Here is a 23,790-nt window from a genome sequence, read left to right on the forward strand (position 1 = left end):
AAGTTAGGAGTTGTGCTCCAACATTCTCCCTAAAATGAACACTTATATTTAACAGGGAACATTTTTGGAGTTCCCCCTCCTCCTCTTTTTTGAGAAAATGCTGATCAATTGTTTTTGTCTATTCCCCGCCCACGTCATTGAATGAATGATAGATTTTTTTTCGACACTGTGCATAGGCAGAAAGCTGCCAATCAATGATTGAGAACGGGCAGAACCAAAGATGATGAAGGGCAACAGAGAAGGAGTTTTTCATTGAGAAGGCTAGCAGAGATGCAGCAGATTAAAACTGATTTTTAGTAAAACTTATCGCATGTAGTAAGTGAAAAGACATTGAAATTTCGGTCTCTGTCCCTACATTATGCTGCTTTTGTCTGGGAAGGCAGAAACTTGATCACAAATTTCTTTTAAAATTTTTATTATGGCACAAACTTAAATTTTAGAGGTTTGAAAGCTTAACCCCTAATAAAATGAGGAATTAAAGAAAAACATTGCAATCAAAAAGGTGATGATAAAAGTAGTGAAAAATAATGCACAAAAATATATTTTGGTAGCCCAAACAAATGAAAAAGTAGCACCACCGTTAAACTACGAAGTACAGAAAATTACTAAATGTTTGAACTGGGGTTAAAAAAAAAAAAAAAAAATGCATTACTTAACTGCTGAATTTATTTTTTTTTGCAATAAACAACATTAATTCTTAATTTATCTCTCTATTTTCTGGCCTGCGCCTCGAGATCCTGGTCATTGGACCGGAATACGGAGATCTGTGACAGGCTCTTTTATGAGGCCTCATTGACATTCTGTGGGAGTCGCTGAGGATGGGGAAGCAGCGCCAGAGTAAACTGTCAGATATGCTGCATTTCAGAGAGGCATCATTTGCATCTGGCACAATCCCAGCGCCCGATCATCCACTGTGCTACAGGAAATAAAGCACCTTGGCCGCGCTTGTGGCCTTTGTCCCTCTCACATACAGGAACGTGCACAGTTTTTGTTACCAGGGGATAAAGCCGAGGGGTTATATGACATGTAAAAGTATCAGTCTTGTATTGCATGCTGCATCCACGCAGAATCTACCCCCTGACATTACAACTTGCATTGCATTTGATATATATTATATTTGTAATAAATATATATACATATATATACAGTACAGACCAAAAGTTTGGACACACCTTCTCCTTTAAAGATTTTTCCTGTATTTTCATGACTATGAAAATTGTACATTCACACTGAAGGCATCAAAACTATGAATTAACACATGTGGAATTATATACTTAACAAAAAAGCGTGAAACAACTGAAAATATGTCTTATATTCTAGGTTCTTCAAAGTAGTCACCTTTTGCTTTGATGACTGCTTTGCACACTCTTGGCATTCTCTTGATGAGCTTCAAGAGGTGGTCACCGGAAATGGTCTTCCAACAATCTTGAAGGAGTTCCCAGAGATGCTTAGCACTTGTTGGCCCTTTTGCCTTCACTCTGCGGTCCAGGTCACCCCAAACCATCTCGATTGGGTTCAGGTCTGGTGACTGTGGAGGCCAGGTCATCTGGCGTAGCACCCCATCACTCTCCTTCTTGGTCAAATAGCCCTTACACAGCCTGGAGGTGTGTTTGGCGTCATTGTCCTGTTGAAAAATAAATGATGGTCCAACTAAACGCAAACCGGATGGAATAGCATGCAAGATGCTGTGGTAGCCATGCTGGTTCAGTATGCCTTCAATTTTGAATAAATCCCAAACAGTGTCACCATCAAAGCACAGATTTCCACTGGTCTAATGTCCATTCCTTGTGTTCTTTAGCCCAAACAAGTCTCTTCTGCTTGTTGCCTGTCCTTAGCAGTGGTTTCCTAGCAGCTGTTTTACCATGAAGGCCTGCTGCACAAAGTCTCCTCTTAACAGTTGTAGAGATGTGTCTGCTGCTAGAACTCTGTGTGGCATTGACCTGGTCTCTAATCTGAGCTGCTGTTAACCTGCGATTTCTGAGGCTGGTGACTCGGATAAACTTATCCTCAGAAGCAGAGGTGACTCTTGGTCTTCCTTTCCTGGGGTGGTCCTCATGTGAGCCAGTTTCTTTGTAGCGTTTGATGGTTTTTGCAACTGCACTTGGGGACACTTTCAAAGTTTGCCCAATTTTTCCCACTGACTGACCTTCATTTCTTAAAGTAATGATGGCCAATCGTTTTTCTTTACTTAGCTGCTTTTTTCTTGCCATAATACAAATTATAACAGTCTATTCAGTAGGACTATCAGCTGTGTATCCACCTGACTTCTGCACAACACAACTGATGGTCCCAACCCCATTTATAAGGCAAGAAATCCCACTTATTAAACCTGACAGGGCACACCTGTGAAGTGAAAACCATTTCCGGTGACTACCTCTTGAAGCTCATCAAGAGTGTGCCAAGCAGTCATCAAAGCAAAAGGTGGCTACTTTGAAGAACCTAGAATATAAGACATATATTTTCAGTTGTTTCACACTTTTTTTGTTAAGTATATAATTCCACATGTGTTAATTCATAGTTTTGATGCCTTCAGTGTGAATGTACAATTTTCATAGTCATGAAAATACAGAGATTTCTTTAAATGAGAAGGCTTGTCCAAACTTTTGGTCTGTACTGTATATATATATATATATATATATATATATATATATATATATATATATATATATATATATATATATATATATATATATATATATATATATATATATATATATATATATATATATTAGTGAAATTTTTTTTTTTCTTCTTATTTTGTATCAAGCTGTCCCACTACCGCCTCTCCAATTCTTGTCCATTGATCGGAGCACAATCATAATTCATAGCGATAGGAAGCAGCGGTTATCTGCAAAGGAACAATAGAGAATTATTCCGTACCTTGTGGGAAGGCTGCAGAAGGTCATATTAATGTGACCACATTAATATTAAAAGTGCAACTGCACAGAAAATGTCAAACTCCTGAATACTTTCCAGTTCCATGCTAGAAGTGCCAAGTTTTGTGTTACTAGATGCCGTTATTTTCTTTTCTGTTGCTTGGGGTATGGATGAGATCACCTAGAAAAGTAATCACTTTTCAGGTCGGAAAGGGTCTCGTACTGGTTTCCTCTTCCCTGAAGTTTTGAGTAGAGAGAGACAGTTTGGAAAAGATTTACAAAGAGGTAATTGGAATTCATGGAATATCACCAAAACTATAAAAATTAGTTGACGATTTTTGGTTCTTCGAGGATCGCTGTCCTTTAACTACTCTCGGGGTGTTGCTGTAAGGGCAGGTACAGATGAGAAAATCAGGTCGAGGGCGCTCTGATTGTAGTGTGATCCAATTCTCTCTGATGAGATGATGGGGGGGGGGGGGACTCTTCTCCATTGTCAGTCTGTGGAAATCGGCCTGCACTCAGATGTCATCCGAGTGCAGTCCGATGGTTTCTACTGACTCATTGACTTGCATTGCTCAATATTGGATCAAATTCAGGCATGCAACAATTTTTTTCATATATTTGGTCCGAGGAAAAAATCTAACATGTGCGCGGCCCCATAGAATAACCTTGATCTGAGTGCGTTACGATGTTTTGTCGGATAGCACTCTGAAAATACGGCCATGTGCACTAGCCCAAAAGTTGTATCATGGTAGAAGTAATACTTAAATAGAAACTCTCACTGGGAGACTACACTAGAAAAGGCTATACAAAGGTTAATTAACACCTATTGAATGGTCCCTGAGGTGCCATCTGGGGCATCTAGAACTATATGTTCAATACTGGCTCATTCTGTATTCTCAAAAATAAGCCCCTGTTTCCTGTCTGTGATGAATTTATGGGAAAGTACAAGGAGCCTACATGCTCGTTCAGCCCACTATTCCTCCCAACTCCATTATACATACGCACACTCTGCTTAGCCTAGCATTCATGTTGTTGTTTTTTATGGGGAGAGGGGAGTAACTGCTGACGGGCACCTTTTGCACCTACTTATCTCCTGTAAATTGCAAAGGATCTGGGATTGAAATTCGGCATTCACCATCCTTATTTCCTTCAACATCATCTGTAGCAAGATTTGCCCTTATGTTTTAAAATGGGTTTGAGGTTCCTGCTGCAGCCTGTCTTCTCACGGCGAAACACTGAGGGCACACATTGAAGATTTTGCTTTATATTCCTCAGTTTTTTTGTTGGTTTTTTTTAGTGCATTGTATGTGTTCGTGTGTGTGTGTGTGTGTGTGTGTGTTCTTTTTTTGTATATGTCATATGTTCTAAGCATAACTCTGTATCGTGGTGGCTCCAGGAAGCCCCAGTTTTATTCTCCTTCTATCAGAACAGACATGTGTATTTATAGATGATGGTTCATATCTGAAGGTTTTAAAGTCATAATAAAATTAATCCATTTACCAAAAAATAATCTATTGATCTCGATTGCTTATCCATAGGTCTGGAGTATGGCAACATGAAGCTGAGCAGATCTGGTACGCTACAAATGCAAGACAAATACACCAATGGTTGTAAGTAGCACAGAACTTTCTTCCATCATTTCTTATGGACATGGTTGTGGGATGGTAGACACTAATTACTTAATTTACGGCTGGACAAGGGTCCAATAGAAATTGTTCCCCGAAGTGCACAAACGTAGTTTTTCTTGAAGTCGATGGATTCACTACTTTTCTAACTTCTTGAAGGATCTCATTGTCTTCAGTGTTGGACTGTTTGTCCGTTGTTTTTGGCATTGTGTTGTCCAGCATTATTTCACTGCCTTGATCACTAATGTTTTTTCATCCTTAATGTTGGAATTGGCATTGATTTTGTATCATTCATGTCTACATTTTCACACTCGGTATTAATATTTGGATGGATTCTTTGCATTTCCTGGCTTTGAGTGAGCGTTGTGAATGTAACGATGTATATATCGCTAAATAGCTCCATATATTTCTCTATATAGATAGATAAAATCTCTGTATACATTGACATTGCAGCACCAAGAAGGATAATTTATGGAAATCAGTGTTGATAGTCATGTTACGGATATGCAAATGATGATAGATGGAAACATTTTCACAACATCTCAATTTAATCAGTATCGACTTTGAGCACCACTTACTTACACACACGCCTTGGCATGAGATCAGTGAGGTTATTAATGGTTGTCCGAGAAATGTCCTGCCGTGCTGAATTCACTTGAGCAAAATCATCAAGATCTGCTGCTGGCAGCTCCTGTGCAATTGCCGACCAATGATGTCCCAGAAGTGCTCGATGGGAGACAAGTCCGGAGACGCTGCAGCCATGGTAGAACGTTTAGGCCACACAGGATTCTCACAGTAGCACCAGCAACATTTGATCTAGCATTGTCGTGTTGAAAAACTTCTGGGACACCTTGGAGAAGGGGTTCCATATCTGAATCAATGTAGCCCCGAACTGATTAATGTACCTGGAATGAAGACTAGAGTTGTCTGCCTTCTGTACATTGGGCCACCATACAGCATAATCCTGACAGTAGGACCGGTGTGATGTTCCCATCGTGAGGGTCTCTTCAAGGCATTGCCCTTGAAGTCTCGTGAGAGTCGAAGAATAGAGCCTATTGATCCATTAAATATGGTAAGTGAAATTGGACGTCGCATACTGAGCTTAAGGTGTCTTCATCAGAAGGCGATGGCCTGATTTTGGACTATGAGCTACACGTATTTCATTGATCTCATGCCACCGCACTCAAAAACTATCATGGTGTAGAGCAAGATGGCAATGGAGGTCTCTCCTGTTCAGCAATGAGTCCCACTTTTGTGCAGTGATAGCTGGAGATTGGTCTGGAGACCACGAGGGCAACTCAATGAAGAGGCCTTCACGATGCAACGTTGGTGTCCCAGGAGTTGTTCAACAACACCAAGCAATATGTTGTTTGTGGCACTATCAGCAGCCTGCTTGGCTAAACTGTGCTACCATGGATTTCTTGAGTGCTGTCTCCATTTTTGTGGTTTTTGTTTTGTATATCCTGAGGGATGTGTGTATGTTGTATTTTACATAAATTCATATAGTCTATTCTATGTCCTTGTTGGTTACTTCTCTCCCTCGGTGAAGCATGTTTCTTGGCAGAGCTGACATCTTAGTAGAGATGAAGAACATTAGAGCCTTGTCAGATTAATAGTAAAAGGCTTAAATTGTGTTCCTCCAGCCTGTGAAGGGCATGCATGTCTGTAATGTCTGCTTGGAGTCTGCAGAACCCCCTACAAAGGGTCTGAGCTCGGGTAATCAAGCTGAAAACGACCATTGTGTTTTGCCTCCGTCCCTCCTGCCACCTGCTGCACTCTATTCACATTAAAGCATGTTTGGCCAAGTGTATGATCCACCCAACGCTACTATTTTGTTACTTACTCTGGAATTGCAGTTAGATTTTCTGCATACTTTGTTTTTCCTTTATATATAAAGTGAATTGTAGTTTTTAATTAAAAAGACACAAAATAGAGAATACCCATAGTAAAATAAAAAAAAATAATTAAAAGCAACCTGTTAAATAAGCATTATAATAAATAAACTTTTTTTTATATTTTAAAGAATATATAGTATGTATGCATTAAATCTGTGTTCTACTGATTTTGGAGACCATGTTCAGCCTGAATTTGTACAATCTGTGTGGGTCAGTTCAGAGGCCTCCCAGGGTGCATTTCATGGACAGATGCTGTTTTAATTCTTGCCAGATTACCCGTGCCTCGGCGTTAGCGGATTATTCAGAAAGACCAAATGTTTGCTAAAAGGGCCAAATGTGACCTTGTAAATTGTGTATTATTGTGACCACTTAATATATTTCTAAAATGTTCAAATTGGCTTTTTGGAATATGTTGTAGGGGCTTCTGGCCATTTCTGAAATTTCAAGCCGTTTAGTATGTGTTCAATGGTAGCTGCTTGTACATGTGTATGTACAACCCCTGGTAAAAATTATGGAATCACCGGGATCGGAGGATTTAGTTGTTTAATGTTGTTGAAAAAAAGCAGATCACAGACATGGCACAAAACTAAAGTCATTTCAAATGGTAACTTTAGGGCTTTAAGAAACACTAAAAGAAATCAAGATAAAAAATGTGGTACTCAGTAAGGGTCATTTTTTTCAGACCAAGCAGAGGGAAAAAAATTATGGAATCACTCAATTCTGAGGAAAAAATTATGGGATCGTGAAAAACAAACACACAAAAGAACACTCCAGTACATCACTAGTATTTTGTTGCACCACCTCTGGCTTTAATAATAGCTTGCAGTCTCTGAGGCATGGACTTAATGAGTGACAAACAGTACTCTTCATCAATCTGGCTCCAACTTTCTGTGATTGCTGTTGCCGGATCAGCGTTGCAAGTTGGAGCCTTGTCATGGGCCATTTTCTTCAATTTCCACCAAAGATTTTCAATTGGATTGAGATCTGGACTATCATCTTGAAAAATGATGTCATCATTCCCAAACATCCTTTCAATTGATGGGATAAGAAAACTGTCCAAAATATCAATGTAAACTTGGGCATTTATTGAAGATGTAATGACCGCCATCTCCCCAGTGCCTTTACCTGACATGCAGCCCCATATCATCAATGACTGTGGAAATTTGCATGTTCTCTTCATGCAGTCCTCTTTATAAATCTCATTGGAACGGCACCAAGCAAAAGTTCCTGCATCATCACCTTGCCCAATGCAGATTCGCGATTCATCACTGAATATGACTTTCATCCAGTCATCCACAGTCCACGATTACTTTTCCTTAGCCCATTGTAACCTTGTTTTTTTTCTGTTTAGGTGTTAATGATGGCTTATGTTTAGGTTTTCTGTATGTAAATCCCATTTCCTTTAGGTGGTTTTTTACAGTTCGGTCACAGACATTGACTCCTGTGTCCTCCCATTCATTCCTCATTTGTTTTGTTGTGCATTTCCTGTTTCGGAGACATATTGCTTTAAGTTTCCGGTCTTGACGCTTTGATGTCTTCCTTGGTCTACCAGTATGTTTGCCTTTAACAACCTTCCCATGTTGTTTGTATTTGGTCCAGATTTTAGACACAGCTGACTGTGAACAACCAATATCTTTTGCAACATTGCGTGATGGTATACCTTCTTTTATGAGTTTGATATTCATCTCCTTTGTTTCAGTTGACATGTCTCCTGTTGGAGCCATGATTCATGTCAGTCCACTTGGTGCAACAGCTCTCCAAGGTGTGATCACTCCTTTTAGATGCATACTAACGAGCAGATCTAATTTGATGCAGGTGTTAGTTTTGGAAATGAAAATTTACAGGGTGATTCCATAATTTTTTCCTCAGAATTGAGTGATTCCATAATTTTTTCCCTCTGCTTGGTCCGAAAAAAATTACCCTTACGGAGTACCACATTTTTAATCTTGATTTCTTTTAGTGTTTCTTAAAGCCCTAAAGTTGCCATTTGAAATGACTTTTTAGTTTTGTGCCATGTCTGTAATTTGCTTTTTTTCAACAACATTAAACAACTGAATGAACATCCTCCGAGCCCGGTGATTTCATAATTTTTTCCAGGGTTTGTATAATGCAATATGTGCTCTGTCACAAACACGTATTTATTCACATGCACATATATACATCTTTGCAGCCTCCCGGACCCATTTTCTTGTTGTCGCTTCATCGGTGTTTGAGGGACGTCCAGTTCTAGGTCGTGTCACTTTTGTGCCAAATTTAGGACACTTATTGATAACGTCTTCAGTGCTCTATGGTTTATCTAATGCCTTGGAGAAAAAAATTTGCACCCTTCTCCTGAATGATAACTTTAAATAAGATCCCTTTGCTGTGTTGTAATCTGTTTATGCACAATGACTTTTGCTATGAAATGCAACTAGAACAGCTAAACTTTATATGGCGTTAATCATATCTCCTGTAAATGACGGCGGCTGTGTACTGACTACTGTGTAACATGAGTGGAAATGTGATTGGGGGATGAGGTTAAGCAACTGCTTTACTTTCGTTTTATTTTTCCCCTTTAAAATGATTTATTTCTCAATAGCTTTGTACAGATTATAGGCGACATTAAAGGTGGAAAAAGTTCTGAAATGATTCTTCTTGGTATGATTTTTTTAAATGACAAAAACCTTTTCATTTTAACAGAAGGGTGTTGACTTTTGTTTATCCACAGTATATAGATATGCACGCGCAATTATACGCACACAGATTTAATCTACAATGGCAGAACAATTTTAATGTTGTCTCAAATTGTCAGGGCACAATTATGCCGGACATGATAAAAGCGGTGAATGTTCTAGCTGTGGAGATCATAGTCCGTCTGAGGGCAGCATCCTCCATTGTATGGTAACGCATTTCAGCCTTTTGTAGACAGATATGGCTTTCTGAACCTGTATCTTGATGTGTAAACATTTGCCTGAGCAGAAGGCCGGATATCATCTTTATGAGCTTTCAGCTTCTCACCATAACCCTGTGCCGTGTAAAAAGTTGTATCAGACCAGCCCTGACCCATATGTGGTGATTGTGTCACGGTCAGGTCCCTCAGAGCTCATGCATCCTCCTCTTGAAGACCAGAATCATGACTGAACTTCCAGAATATATTTTACTTTTTTCACTTTAGAAACCTAGATTATTTATAATTCACCCTTGTTCAGTTATCTGCCATCTTTAGACGTATACTAGGAAATGAGGGTGAAAGTATTGTAAGCCAAGAGCAGCCATAGACTGGTAGATAACTCAAACCCACCACAAGCGTTGGACATCAAACCCCTGTGAGATGTGAAAAACATTTTTTGTTCTTGCGTTGTGCAACATTGGGCACGGTCATGGGTCACAGTGATCCCATATTATGTTGGGGCACACTGCAAATCAGACATTCACCACAAGATCCCCAGCAGAAATCCAAGGCTTACTCTCTGATTTTTGGTCTGGTTGTGTAGAAGAAAACAAACTACAGCTGTAGGTATACGGGGTTTCAAAAATGGCCCTGTTGCTACATATGTCCTAGAGTAGTGTTCCCCCATCTCCGGTCCTCAAGAGCTGCCAACATATCATATCTTCATGGTTTCTGTAGGTGATCAAATCATCACATGTGCAATACTAAGGAATTTGTGAAAAGATGGTCTGTTGGTGGCTCTTGAGGACTGGAGTTGGGGAACACAGGTCTAGAGATGAAGCCCTCTAGAAGACGAATTGTATGTATATGTGTGTGTGTGTATATATATATATATATATATATATATATATATATATATATATATATATATATATATATATATATATATATATATAATTAGTACAGACCAAAAGTTTGGACACACCTTCTCATTTAAAGATTTTTCTGTATTTTCATGACTTTGAAAATTGTACATTCACACTGAAGGCATCAAAACTATTAATTAACACATGTGGAATTATATACTTAACAAAAAAGTGTGAAACAACTGAAAATATGTCTTGGTTCTTCAAAGTAGCCACCTTTTGCTTTGATGACTGCTTTGCACACTCTTGGCATTCTCTTGATTAGCTTCAAGAGGTAGTCACCAGAAATGGTTTTCACTTCACAGGTGTGCCCTGTCAGGTTTAATAAGTGGGATTTCTTGCCTTATAAATGGGGTTGGGACCATCAGTTGTGTTGTGCAGAAGACAGGTGGATACACAGCTGAGAGTCCTACTGAATAGACTGTTAGCTGCTTTTTTCTTGCCATAATACAAATTCTAAGTAAAGAAAAATGAGTGGCCATCATTACTTTAAGAAATGAAGGTCAGTCAGTCCGAAAAATTGGGCAAACTTTGAATGTGTCCCCAAGTGCAGTTGCAAAAACCATCAAGCGCTACAAAGAAACTGGCTCACATGAGGACCGCCTCAGGAAAGGAAGACCAAGAGTCACCTCTGCTTCTGAGGATGAGTTTATCCGAGTCACCAGCCTCAGAAATCGCAGGTTAACAGCAGCTTAGATTAGAGACCAGGTCAATGCCACACAGAGTTCTAGCAGCAGACACATCTCTACAACAACTGTTAAGAGGAGACTTTGTGCAGCAGGCCTTCATGGTAAAATAGCTGCTAGGAAACCACTGCTAAGGACGGGCAACAAGCAGAAGAGACTTGTTTGGGCTAAAGAACACAAGGAATGGACATTAGACCAGTGAAAATCTGTGCTTTGGTCTGATGAGTCCAAATTTGAGATCTTTGGTTCCAACCACCGTGTCTTTGTGCGACGCAGAAAAGGTGAACGGATGGACTCTACATGCCTGGTCCCCACCGTGAAGCATGGAGGAGGAGGTGTGACGGTGTGGGGGTGCTTTGCTGGTGACACTGTTGGGGATTTATTCAAAATTGAAGGCATACTGAACCAGCATGGCTACCACAGCATCTTGCAGCGGTATGCTATTCCATCCGTTTTGCGTTTAGTTGGACCATCATTTATTTTCCAACAGGACAATGACCTCCAACACACCTCCAGGCTGTGTAAGGGCTATTTGACCAAGAAGGAGAGTGATGGGGTGCTACGCCAGATGACCTGGCTTCCACAGTCACCAGACCTGAACCCAATGGAGATGGTTTGGGGTGAGCTGGACTGCAGAGTGAAGGCAAAAGGGCCAACAAGTGCTAAGCATCTCTGGGAACTCCTTCAAGATTGTTGGAAGACCATTTCCGGTGACTACCTCTTGAAGCTCATCAAGAGATTGCCAAGAGTGTGCAAAGCAAAAGGTGGCTGCTTTGAAGAACCTAGAATATAAGACATATTTTCAGTTGTTTCACACTTTTTTGTTAAGTATATAATTCCACATGTGTTAGTTCACAGTTTTGATGCCTTCAGTGTGAATGTACAATTTTCAAAGTCATGAAAATACAAAATACAGAAAAATCTTTAAATGAGGTGTGTCCAAACTTTTTGTCTGTACGGTGTGTGTGTATATGTATGTATGTATATATGTGTATATATTATATTTTAATATATAATTTTTTTTTTTATTTTTTTAAGCTGCTAAATTTGTCAAAGCCTCCAACCAGAAGTATCAGCGTTTTAGTTGGCTATTTCTGAAGGTTGTAATGTGTCCTTCTGCTCCCTCCTATATATTACATTGACCTGGTTATTACTGGAATGTGAGGTTATCTCTTTAGGGGATCCAGGCAGCAATCTCTTTTCTCTTGCACATAGTACACAGCAGTGCGAGGCTTTTTCAGCTGGAATCAGCATGCATCTGAATAATAATCTTCGGTCAAGACTCAAATCAGCATGGGCAAGACCCATTTATCAGCTGCATGCTTTTTGAGCGAAGCCGTACAAGTTCTTCTGTAACTTCGGCAAATTAAAGACCTAACTGTAATGTTAATGGAGGGGCATCAAACACGATCTCTCCTTTAGAGAATTAATTAGCCTGTTTTTTGGTTGCTCCTTTTCTTATCTCTCATGTCTTGATAGATGGGTCCAGGCAAGGATGGAACTGTACTCTGTAAACTCTTCAGATCGCATACTGGTTGAACAGCAGGGGCCATTGTTCTGTGCTAAGAGTTACAGCTCTAGTGCAAATATCTCATTATCAATGCTCTTGGGATGCCAGTAAAGAAGACTTGAAGTTATTCTAAATTCATGATAGATATAGATATATAGAGATATAGATAGATATACTTCGATACTGTAATGATTCAAGCTCTCTGACAGCTGTCGGGGTACACATAGGCCTGTCGGGTTCTTTTCTCACAGTGTAAGATTTATTATATTTCATAAACTTTCACAACAATCAAATGGAAAGAAAGTCTTTTTGTGACACAAATGAATAACAAAACAGTCTTTACAGTGGATATGCAAAACGGGCTCATCCATTCAGTTTTGAATCTACCTTTCAGGCTCTGGCAGAGACTGTCCACCATTAACGGTCAGTTCCCTCTCCATACAACACACACACTGCTGAGCTCGCCCAGCTGCCTGTTATTAGATAAGCAAATCCCGGGCTGGAGTGTATGGGACCGACCTTTCCCACCCAGGCTCTTTTGGTCGCTCCTAAATCCCAGACCCACACTTTGATCCACTAAAAGTCCTGTCAGTAACCTGTTACTCTGGTGTACTTTCTTCTGAGACTTAAATCACCGAGGCCAGGCACCTACACCTGCCATGCAAGGCTTTACTTTCTGCTTATTTATTTAAAACTTACTATGTGAAGAAGTTGAGGAAGTTTAAACTCCATGAACTAAATAAAATACCTTTCTAAGATGCTGCTATTCTTCCATAAGACACCCTTGATGTCATAAATAACATTTTATTGCTGCCTCCTTTATAGTGCCAACATATTCTGTAGTGCAGCATGGTAATTGACATCCTTTATACTAGTGTCTGCCCCAATGAGGCTCAGTCTAATTCCTCTAAGGGCCCTTTTACACGGTCCAACAATCAGCCAAAAGAGCGTAGAGGGGAACACTTATTCCCAATCATTGGTCCGTGTAAGTATGTCAGCGATCACCCGAGCAAAGTGCATGTTCGGCGGCTGACTGGATCCTTTTACGAGACCTAAATGATAGTCACAGGGTAAACCGATTATGTTTGTTGGCAATATGCAGACTGTATGGGGATCTAATGATTATTTATCCTTATGCAGTTTGAATTGGTCCCTGTAAAAGGGCTTTTAAATGAGCGGAGATCAACGTTTTATCTAACGAGTCGAGGGCTTTTGTTATAAGCAAAAATCTGCCCATCTACCCTGACCTTAGCACACAATTCTACACCAAAGCCAATTTCATAGGGAGATGGTTCACCTATGAGCAAGTTTTTGGTGAGCGAGAGGAACTTGAAGGTCATAAAAACACCATGTGGATATTGTCCTTGGTTTGATTCAAACACAAAAAATCCTTTGTGCTGCAAGACAGTGAACCTCCATTCTTCTCAAAATAGTGATATTCTGATATCTGATTATTATGTAACTTTGGATACAGCTAGTCACAAAATTTATTAACGGGGTTCTCTGTTTTGGGCGATATCTGCTTGCTAGAAGGTTCCGCTAAGGCCGGTTTCACACTTATGTGTATCTCTTCGCAATGCCCACACTGACCAGCGAGTCTCCTTGCCTGAGCTAACTGCCTCATAGGCATCAATCAGGCTGTTCAGGCTAGAAGATTGGGTGGTTAAGCTGGGCTTTGTGATACAAGCGCGGTCCTTCTTTCTCGAAAGTGAGAAACTGGCTTAAAGAGGGGCTGCTCAACGATGGTCCAGCTGCTGGTGCCCATAATGATTTGTTGCACTCTAAAAAAAAATTTCCCCACAACAGAGATGAGCAGGTACTGCGAAATTTCTTTAAAGGGGTGGTGTGAGAGGGCCTCATTGGAGAAGTCTGCGTGTTGAGTAGACCACTAGGTCAAGGTTCGGAGAACTTAATATTGGTCATATCTCCAGTAATAATCAGTAAAGGGACTTTCCGATAATGTGTAATTTTGTTAGAATGAGAAGTACTTCCTGATGATCCATGATGGTCTGTTGTCAAACACCAGTCATGATCCTTGTTTTTCTCATGGGTACTCATATTTTTCTTTCCCATGGATCATAATGTAAGCATTGTAGGAAACCATTATCCTAAAGCACGATTAGACTCCTGTATTAGAACTTCAAAAAAATCTCACTTCCCCTAGGGACCAAATTAGTTATTAATTTTGTAATTCGTACTGGGAAGATAAAGTGTTCATGGAAGTCTTAGTTTGCATTTCAAGACTACTTAATATCTGAGGACCCTAGTCTTCTCTTGAATGATGACCACCTTCAAAGCTTGAGTTTTTATCCCACAAAACCCACCTGCCAAAATTATTTGAAAAGATCTGGCAGGTGCCCAAAGTTTCCTCTTGGTTTCTTCCAAATTACAATGCAGCATTAAGCAAACACTGTGAAGAAGGGATGTGGATGAGGTGATCATCACAATTTGCCTAACTTTCTCGTAAAATAGTGCTCTTCAGAAGCTCAATTTTTAAAAGTTCTTCTGTAGAAAAGGAGTTGACAAAAAGTTTATTGACCCCATGAAGGGCTGTAGCACGTTGTGCAATTTCAGGGATAGAAAGGCAGTGAACCCTACTCTAAATAGTCCCCTCATTAGACAATTGTAACCCTTTATTTTTTGCACCACCCTTTAAAAATTGAGCGTATTCGGAAAAGATGAAAGGTTCCTTTTCCAAAGAGCTTGCTTTATTAATACCAAGACATCAGATGATGGAGGTGGCGTTTGCTTTGCCCCAGGCCAAATTTCCATGCATTTGCTGAGAGCTGCTGCTTGAAGATTTGTGTTGTCAGTTTTAGAATTGAAATTCTGTCTGGCTCGTCTTTTGTGATATTACCTCTCCTGCCCAACTTAATAACAAATCTCATTTCCTTGGCAGTGTCAGACAACTTTTTATTTTCTTTTAATACATGGGATTTGCAATTATAACCCCCTGGGCGCTTTTTTTTTTTCTCAATAGGGAAATCTGATAGCAACGTAATAATAATTGACATTAAGGACATAATGCCGGCCAATAATTTCTAAATCCCAGAGGGCTTCTAATGGCAAAATGTAAAGTTCTTCCTTCTGTGAGCAGGTGGACGATTTGCAATGGTAGAAACTACAATGCTGCAAAGAGGCGGATACCACCCTACAGTCCCTGAATAATATCTCCATACGGTATCTGTAAAATACTGATATATGAAAATATTATGTTGGAATCATCTTATTTCCCACAATACGGTCATGCAATGCCATAATAAAGCTATTATGGTGGCGTACAGCAATATTAAAATCCCCAGTAGTTTAGGACCGTGAAGGGTTACATACTACACTCTCAAGTTGCTCTTTAGTATTTTCCATCCCTAAAACTGTTCCTGCCTTTAAAATGGCTTACTTGGTAAACACTATGGCTGACTTGTTTTTACAGATGCTGGATTTCGACTTGTGACTACCACCAACATTGCGGCTCGCTCACACTGGTGTATAATACAGAGGAGTGCTATTCGAGAAAATATCACATTGCACTCTGACCAATGTTATTCAATGAGGCAAAGCAGATCTGAAAATTTTTCTCATGCTGATACTGCACGAGAAAAAAAAATTGCAGCATAGCAGTGTATCTCTCACATCGTCCACCCATTCAAGTCAATGGGTGCTTGCAAAACATCGGACTGCACACTGATATCATCTGAGTGCAGTCCAATATATGCTGAGACAGGCAATGGAGAAGATGGAGAGGTTAATCTAACCTCTCCATCTTCTCCATTGTCTGTACAAGTGAGGAGGAGAGATTAACCTCTCCATCTTCTCCATTGCCTGTACAAGAATCTCTCCTCCTCCTCATATATATATACAGTACAGACCAAAAGTTTGGACACACTTTCTCATTTAAAGATTTTTCTGTATTTTCGTGACTATGAAAATTGTACATTCACACTGAAGGCATCAAAACTATGAATTAACACATGTGGAATTATATACTTAACAAAAAAGTGTGAAACAACTGAAAATATGTCTTATATTCTAGGTTCTTCAAAGTAGCCACCTTTTGCTTTGATGACTGCTTTGCACACTCTTGGCATTCTCTAGATGAGCTTCAAGAGGTAGTCACCGGAAATGGTCTTCCAACAATCTTGTAGGAGTTCCCAGAGATGCTTAGTACTTGTTGGCCCTTTTGCCTTCACTCTGCTGTCCAGCTCACTCCAAACCATCTCGATTGGGTTCAGGTCTGGTGACTGTGGAGGCCAGGCCATCTGGTGTAGCACCGCATCACTCTCCTTCTTGGTCTAATAGCCCTAACAAAGCCTGGAGGTGTGTTTCGGGTCATTGTCCTGTTGAAAAATAAATGATGGTCCAACTACACGCAAACCGGATGGAATAGTATGCCGCTACAAGATGCTGTGGTAGCCATGCTGGTTCAGTATGCCTTCAATTTTGATTAAATCCCCAACAGTGTCACCAGCAAAGCACCCCCACAACATCACACCTCCTCCTCCATGCTTCACGGTGGGGACCAGGCATGTAGAGTCCATCCGTTCACCTTTTCTGCGTCGCACAAAGACACGGTGGTTGGAACCAAAGATCTCAAACTTGGACTCATCAGACCAAAGCACAGATTTCCACTGTTCTAATGTCCATTCCTTGTGTTATTTAGCCCAAACAAGTCTCTTCTGCTTGTTGCCTGTCCTTAGCAGTGGTTTCCTAGCAGCTATTTTACCATGAAGGCCGGCTGCACAAAGTCTCCTCTTACCAGTTGTTGAAGAGATGTGTCTGCTGCTAGAACTCTGTGTGGCATTGACCTGGTCTCTAATCTGAGCTGCTATTAACCTGCGATTTCTGAGGCTGGTGACTCTGATAAACTTATCCTCAGAAGAAGAGGTGACTCTTGGTCTTCCTTTCCTGGGGTGGTCCTCATGTGAGCCAGTTTCTTTGTAGCGCTTGATGGCTTTTGCAGCTGCACTTGGGGACACTTTCAAAGTTTTCTCAATTTTTCGCACTGATTGACCTTTATTTCTTAAAGTAATCATGGCCACTCGTTTTTCTTTACTTAGCTGCTTTTTTTCTTGCCATAATACAAATTCTAACAGTCTATTCAGTAGGACTATCAGCTATGTATCCACCTGACTTCTGCACAACACAATTTATGGTCCCAACCCCATTTATAAGGCAAGAAATCCCACTTATTAAACCTGACAGGGCACACCTGTGAAGTGAAAACCATTTCCGGTGACTACCTCTTGAAGCTCATCAAGAGAATGCCAAGAGTGTGCAAAGCAGTCATCAAAGCAAAAGGTGGCTACTTTGAAGAACCTAGAATATAAGACCTATTTTCAATTGTTTCACACTTTTTTGTTACGTATATAATTCCACATATGTTAATTCATAGTTTTGATGCCTTCAGTGTGAATGTACAATTTTCATAGTCATGAAAATACAGAAAAATCTTTAAATGAGAAGGTGTGTCCAAACGTTTGGTCTGTACTGTACATATACACACATGCTCAAAAAAATAAAGGGAACACTTAAACAGAATCAAACTCCAAGTAAATCAAACTTCTGTGAAGTAAAACTGTCCACTTAGGAAGCAAAACTGATGACAATCAATTTCACATGCTGTTGTGCAGATGGAATAGACAATAGATGGAAATTATTGGCAATTATCAAGACTCGCTCAATAAAGGAGTGGTTCTGCAGGTGGGGACCACAGACCACATCTCAGTACCAATGCTTTCTGGTTGATGTTTTGGTCACTTTTTAATGTTGGTTGTGCTTTCACACTCGTGGTAGCATGAGACAACCCACAGAAGTTGCTCAGGTAGTGCACCTCATCCAGGATGGCACATCAATGCGAGCTGTGGCAAGAAGGTTTGCTGTGTCTGTCAGCGTAGTGTCCAGAGGCTGGAGGTGCTACCAGGAGACAGGCCAGTACACCAGGAGATGTGGAGGGGGCCGTAGGAGGGCAACAACCCAGCAGCAGGACCCACTACCTCTGCCTTTGTGCAAGGAGGAACAGGAGGAGCACTGCCAGAGCCCTGCAAAAAGACCTCCAGCAGGCCACAAATGTGCATGTGTTTGCACAAACTGTTAGAAACTGACTCCATGAGGGTGGTATGAGGGCCCGACGTCCACAGATGGGTTGTGCTCACAGCCCAACACCGTGCAGGACGCTTTGCATTTGCCACAGAACACCAGGATTGGCAAGTCGCCACTGGCGCCCTGTGCTCTTCACAGATGAAAGCAGGTTCACACTGATCAGCTGTGACAGTCTGGAGACGCCGTGGAGAGCGATCTGCTGCCTGCAACATCCATCAGCATAACCGATTTGGCCGTGGATCAGTAATGGTGTGGGGTGGCATTTCTTTGGAGGGCCGCACAGCCCTCAATGTGCTCATCAGAGGTAGCCTGACTGACATTAGGTACCGAGATGAGATCCTCAGATCCCTTGTGAGACCATATGCTGGTGCGGTTGGCCCTGGGTTCCTCCTAATGCAGGACAATGCCAGACCTCATGTGGCTGGAGTGTGTCAGCAGTTCCAGCAAGATGAAGGCATTGAAGCTATGGACTGGCCCGCCCGTTCCCCAGACCTGAATCCGATTGAGCACATCTGGGGACATCATGTCTCGCTCCATCCACCAACGTCACGTTGCACCACACACTGTCCAGGAGTTGGCAGATGCTTTAGTCCAGGTCTGGGAGGGGATCCCACAGGAGACCATCCGCAACCTCATCAGGAGCATGCCCAGGCGTTGTAGGGAGTTCATACAGGCACGTGGAGGCCACACACAATACTGAGCCTCATTTTGACTTGTTTTAAGGACATTACATCAAAGTTGGATTAGCCTGTAGTGTGTTTTTCCACTTAATTTTGGGGGTGACTCCAAATTCAACCTCATTGAGGCAGAAGTATTAAAAGAAAAAAAAAAGTTGGTCTTAGTGATGATACGAACACATCTATTTTTTTTTTTTTTTTTTTTTTTTTTTTTTTTTAATTTCGAAATGTTTTCACTACTTTTAAATAAAAAAATGTTACGTTTAATTTTTTTAACTTATCCTTAATAGTACTTACATAATCCATGTTTTCTACAGATTTTAGCAATGTTCACTTTTTGTAGAGTAAACAGAAACAAACTTAAATTTACCCTAGAAGCAATGATTCTGGGCAGAAAACCTCCATATTATAGCTGGAGGAAAATTGGAGGCATACAGGTGTATGAAGGTTTATATTACTTGTATGAGCGCTAACCTCTCACACTGCATACTGAACGAAGCAATACTCATCTCTGCTACATCTGTATTTTTTACTCTCATTGCCCCGGCTGTATTTATTTTTTTCATTGCTTCGGCTGAACATAATGATCGGTCAGACCCAGAACTGAATACTCTCAGGGTACATAATCCTATTGTGACACACGAGACCTTAAGGAATGGAATTGGAGCTAAGGCACAAATCATTCGCTTAGTTCTTTCCCTTACAATCTCGCTTGGTTTACGTCCCAGACTTCGTCATACATGTGGATACGCTCAAACATGAATATTTTGGATTTGTCTTTATAAGTTTAGGCATTTAACAAACCGCCCCAGCCATTTACTATGACTGTCATTGATCGAGAGTATCGATGGTAGAACGTAGCAGTTTATTGAGGATGTCTACGACTACTGTGGTTGCTAATTGAAAGTCATCAGAAGAACAACATAAAGGAATCAGTTTCCACTCCTTAAGACTCAATACTGCGTGGAAGTGAAGACTAAATGCTAAATCGCAGCATTCAAGCTGATCAGGATCATGATACTCCAAGTTTTATTCTAGTTGCAGGCTGGTGGGGATGAAGACCTACTCCTGCAGAAGACTATTATACCGCTTGGCCTAGGAGTTGCGTTGCCTTAGACTATTTAATCCGTCATGGTTCGACGTTCTTCATGAGCAGTACTAGGCACAGGCACCATGGCCACGTCATTGTCCTTAGTGGTGGTCATCCATTTGGTCACTCACACCAATAAAAACTTCTTGATTGTCCGAAGGATAAATCATCAAAGTTCTAATCCAGGAGAACCTCTAAAGACCTGCCATTTGCCATCGATGTGTATTTTTTTTTTAATTGGTGAATGCAGATCATCTCCTGAATCTGGCGTGGTTTTCTTTCTTCCCTTTGTTCTTCTTCTCCAGACAGGTGTCTTTTACTATCCATTGTCTTGACTGACCGACCACTGGTCTCCCAACCCAAACTTACGGCCTCATACAAATTTGAATCCAGTCTTCCTGAGAGATGGTCTTCTCTTGCCATTATGTAGAACTAGACTGTTTTAACAAGTGGGCATGGTCATCAACACACTCTTATGGGAAAAGGTGAGGTGACCACACCCAGCTGGCTAACAGCTCAAGATTTACATGTAGGGAAGTGAGTGCCATATCTCAGGATTACAGAGGCACAGGAGCTAGATAAACACTCCAGATTCATTAAAATGTCAACATTTACACCAGGTTAAGAAAAAATTTTCTTATTGCAAGAATGGATCATCAAAAAATGACGTATTGTTTAAATCCTGTTTTGTGTTGCATTTACATATTTTTGGCAATATTTTTTTCCTCCCATAGCCTAATCTTTATTAAAAAAGAGAGTAATCTTGCAACTTTCACACTGATCACTGGGGCTTTTTTCTTTCTAGACTTCCTGTTGAAGAAAATGCACATGTACATTATCTGCAATGAACAGATCTGACTCTCTTATCTTTTTATATTGAAGTGTCTGAGCGTGTGCAAAGGTCATTGTGAAGGGGGAGCAGGGTCAACTATGACATCGCCTGTTATGATTGGTGGATCCTATATTATCAGCAGTGTATAGAGGTGTTATCAGTCATTATAATCCTGCCTCTGCTAAGAGCCTGCTGAAAACTCTTCCTGAAAGGACAGGAAGTAGGAGTCTAATATAGCCCCTGTGGCCAGTGTGGAAATTGCAGGGTTGCTTTTTTTTAAATAAAAGTTGTAATATGAAAAAAATTATATATTTTTTTTTTCTTAATACACACAACGCAAAAATCAAATAGGCCATTTTTTTTAAGACAAGTTACCATTTAAGTGCCAGCTCCTTGCTGCGTGACATACTAAAGTTCAGAAATAGCTAAATTGAGTAAAAAGTGGTAAAAATTGTGCAATACTCTCCTATCAATCTTTAATTTTACTTTCTAAGTAGATGACACTGGAGAACTTGTGTACAAAGTAACTTATCTCTGTGCTCTATTAGTATTGTGCGCTCGCTAATTGCTGTTGGCTCCATGCCAAAGTACCATTTTGGTGAATACGGCTAATGGTGTATGGAGTTGACGGCCTCTCTAAAACATGAGCGCTCTCTTTAAAGGAAGTTGTCACTTACTCTGACAACCCCTTCTCAATCTGATTTTTTTCCCCCCAGTAAAATAATAACACTCCACTCAAGTGCTGGCACCCTTCCAGTGTTGTAGGCGCTTGGTCACCCAGGGCTCGCATAACATTATGTCACACAATCCTGGTGGCAAATCAGCGGCCGCCTTTGGACAAATCACATATATCCAGAGTAAATGAGAGCTACCACTCGCCGTATACCTTGTTCTGGATAAATGTGATACATGCAGTATATAGGGCCTCCAAGCATCGCGTTCTGCACGGGAATAAAGCCGCAGCCAGAGGCTTCTTCAGCAACATTATGTAATAATTTTGGATATCCAAGCAGCAGATGCTTCCACGATGCAGCCTTAATTGTTTTAAAGTATGCTCCTAGCTAGTTCCCCTTGTTCCCCGCTTTGGTTTATTTCCAACCAGATAACATACACACACAGTCTAATTTCCTCTCTGCTGTAAGTCTCTATAGATGGATTTGGCTCAGGGATAAAACAGACTCCGATATGAGCCAATCCTGACTTAACAGCACAGTGCCGTACCATGTACTTTTCACCTTCAGAAATGCACCCTGTTCATTAGGGAGAAAAGTTCAGCTCGGTTTGCAGACTCTTGGCAATGCAGCGACAGTGCAAAATTTCATATTTCCTATTAGCCTGGACATCAAAAAGCATCTTATTGGAATTGCGTCTGACCAGACACCCGCAGCCCACTCTCCCGCTGCTTCCTCTCCTCCATATGCTAGATGGTAGCAGGAGATGGAGACACGGAACAATCTGGTGCCTGCTAAATCCCTGGCAGCAAGACCAAAGGGCTAGGTTTTATGATGCCTGCCTGCAACATCTAGAAAAAATGAGGAGCGTGAATCGTGCCATTACATGCCACTTTGTAAGGCAGAAATCTTGAATGGGGTTTGAAATCGATAGCATGTTGAGTAATGGGATCTTATTGATGACCCTGTGTTTATATATTAAAGAGGATATCTTACTACAACATACCCTGTATGGAATCTAGATATCTTGGAGGAGGTTCTCTCATTTGGACACCCCCTCTATGAGCTAGAAAATGACACCGCTAAGAGCAGCTTCCTTTCTGGCAGGTCCGGCATATCCATACATTACATGGATGACCATTCATGCTACAGTGATGACAGCTGATCACCAGGAGTTAAAGGGAAGCTGTCAGCGGATTCATGCTTTTCGAACCACGGGCAGCATGACTCTTGAGATCTGCTTCATTATTGCCTCCAGGTATGGTTGACTCTGGAAAAAAAAATACTGAAATGGTAGCTGGGTTCTATGCGACTAGGATGACTAGCCTGAGGCTCTGACTTCTCCTCGCTCTACTTGATTGACAGGTCTCTTACTCTATAGACATTTTTAGGGAGAGAGACCTCTAAGTTGAGGGAAGTGGAGCAGAGAGCAGCTTCGCAAGTTGGACTAGTCATCCTAGGCGCAATCCTCTGAACACAGTTTTCAGGTAAGATTTCTCTAAAATGTCAGTGTTTCGGAGTGAACATACCGGAGTGTAATAACTGAGATCTTTGGTTCATGTTGCCTGAGATTCGGAGAGCTTGAATCGGCTGGCAAATTTTCTTTAAAGTCTCCATACACATTAGATTAAAACTGGTGGTTTCTCACCATTATGGTGGGACTGATTGACTAACCCAAGTGTGTGGAAGACCTGAAGGCTCTCTTTATACAGGGAGGCGAAAGTTGGGTCATGTCAAAATAGAATGCCCAATGCTTTTGGTTCCTGATGGTGTCTGACAGCGGCTTAGTCCTCTCTGACTTCTGAAATCATGTGCACATTTGGCTGAGACAATTGTGTATGAAGGAGGACAGCTATCAAAGGTGAATGGGGCACCTTTTAGAGAAATCAAAATTGTGCCTAGAAAAGGCACCCATGGACACTTCATGTATTGTCCCATCATTGAATGTGTCTGCTAGAAACAAGGCTATATACAGAATCCGCCTTCAGTCGGGGTCACAGTTGGACCCCACAGGCTTGTGTGTGCATCTCAGAA

The 23,790-nt window shown here is 40.9% G+C and overlaps 1 protein-coding gene across 10 annotated transcripts in view; it reads left to right on the forward strand.

The window, feature by feature from the left end:
- Positions 1-23,790, forward strand: part of KAZN (kazrin, periplakin interacting protein) — a 755,495-nt gene that overhangs the window by 630,888 nt on the left and 100,817 nt on the right. For all 10 annotated transcript variants that reach the window (XM_073656771.1, XM_073656774.1, XM_073656779.1 and 7 more), the window contains one exon: positions 4,418-4,489. In XM_073656771.1, coding sequence (XP_073512872.1) covers positions 4,418-4,489 — 72 coding nt within the window. The remainder of the gene's footprint in view (positions 1-4,417; positions 4,490-23,790) is intronic.

This window comes from Phyllobates terribilis, unplaced genomic scaffold (genome assembly GCF_046119375.1).
Source record: "Phyllobates terribilis strain yellow unplaced genomic scaffold, ASM4611937v1 Scaffold_12__6_contigs__length_324123572, whole genome shotgun sequence".
Lineage (NCBI taxonomy): Eukaryota > Metazoa > Chordata > Amphibia > Anura > Dendrobatidae > Phyllobates > Phyllobates terribilis.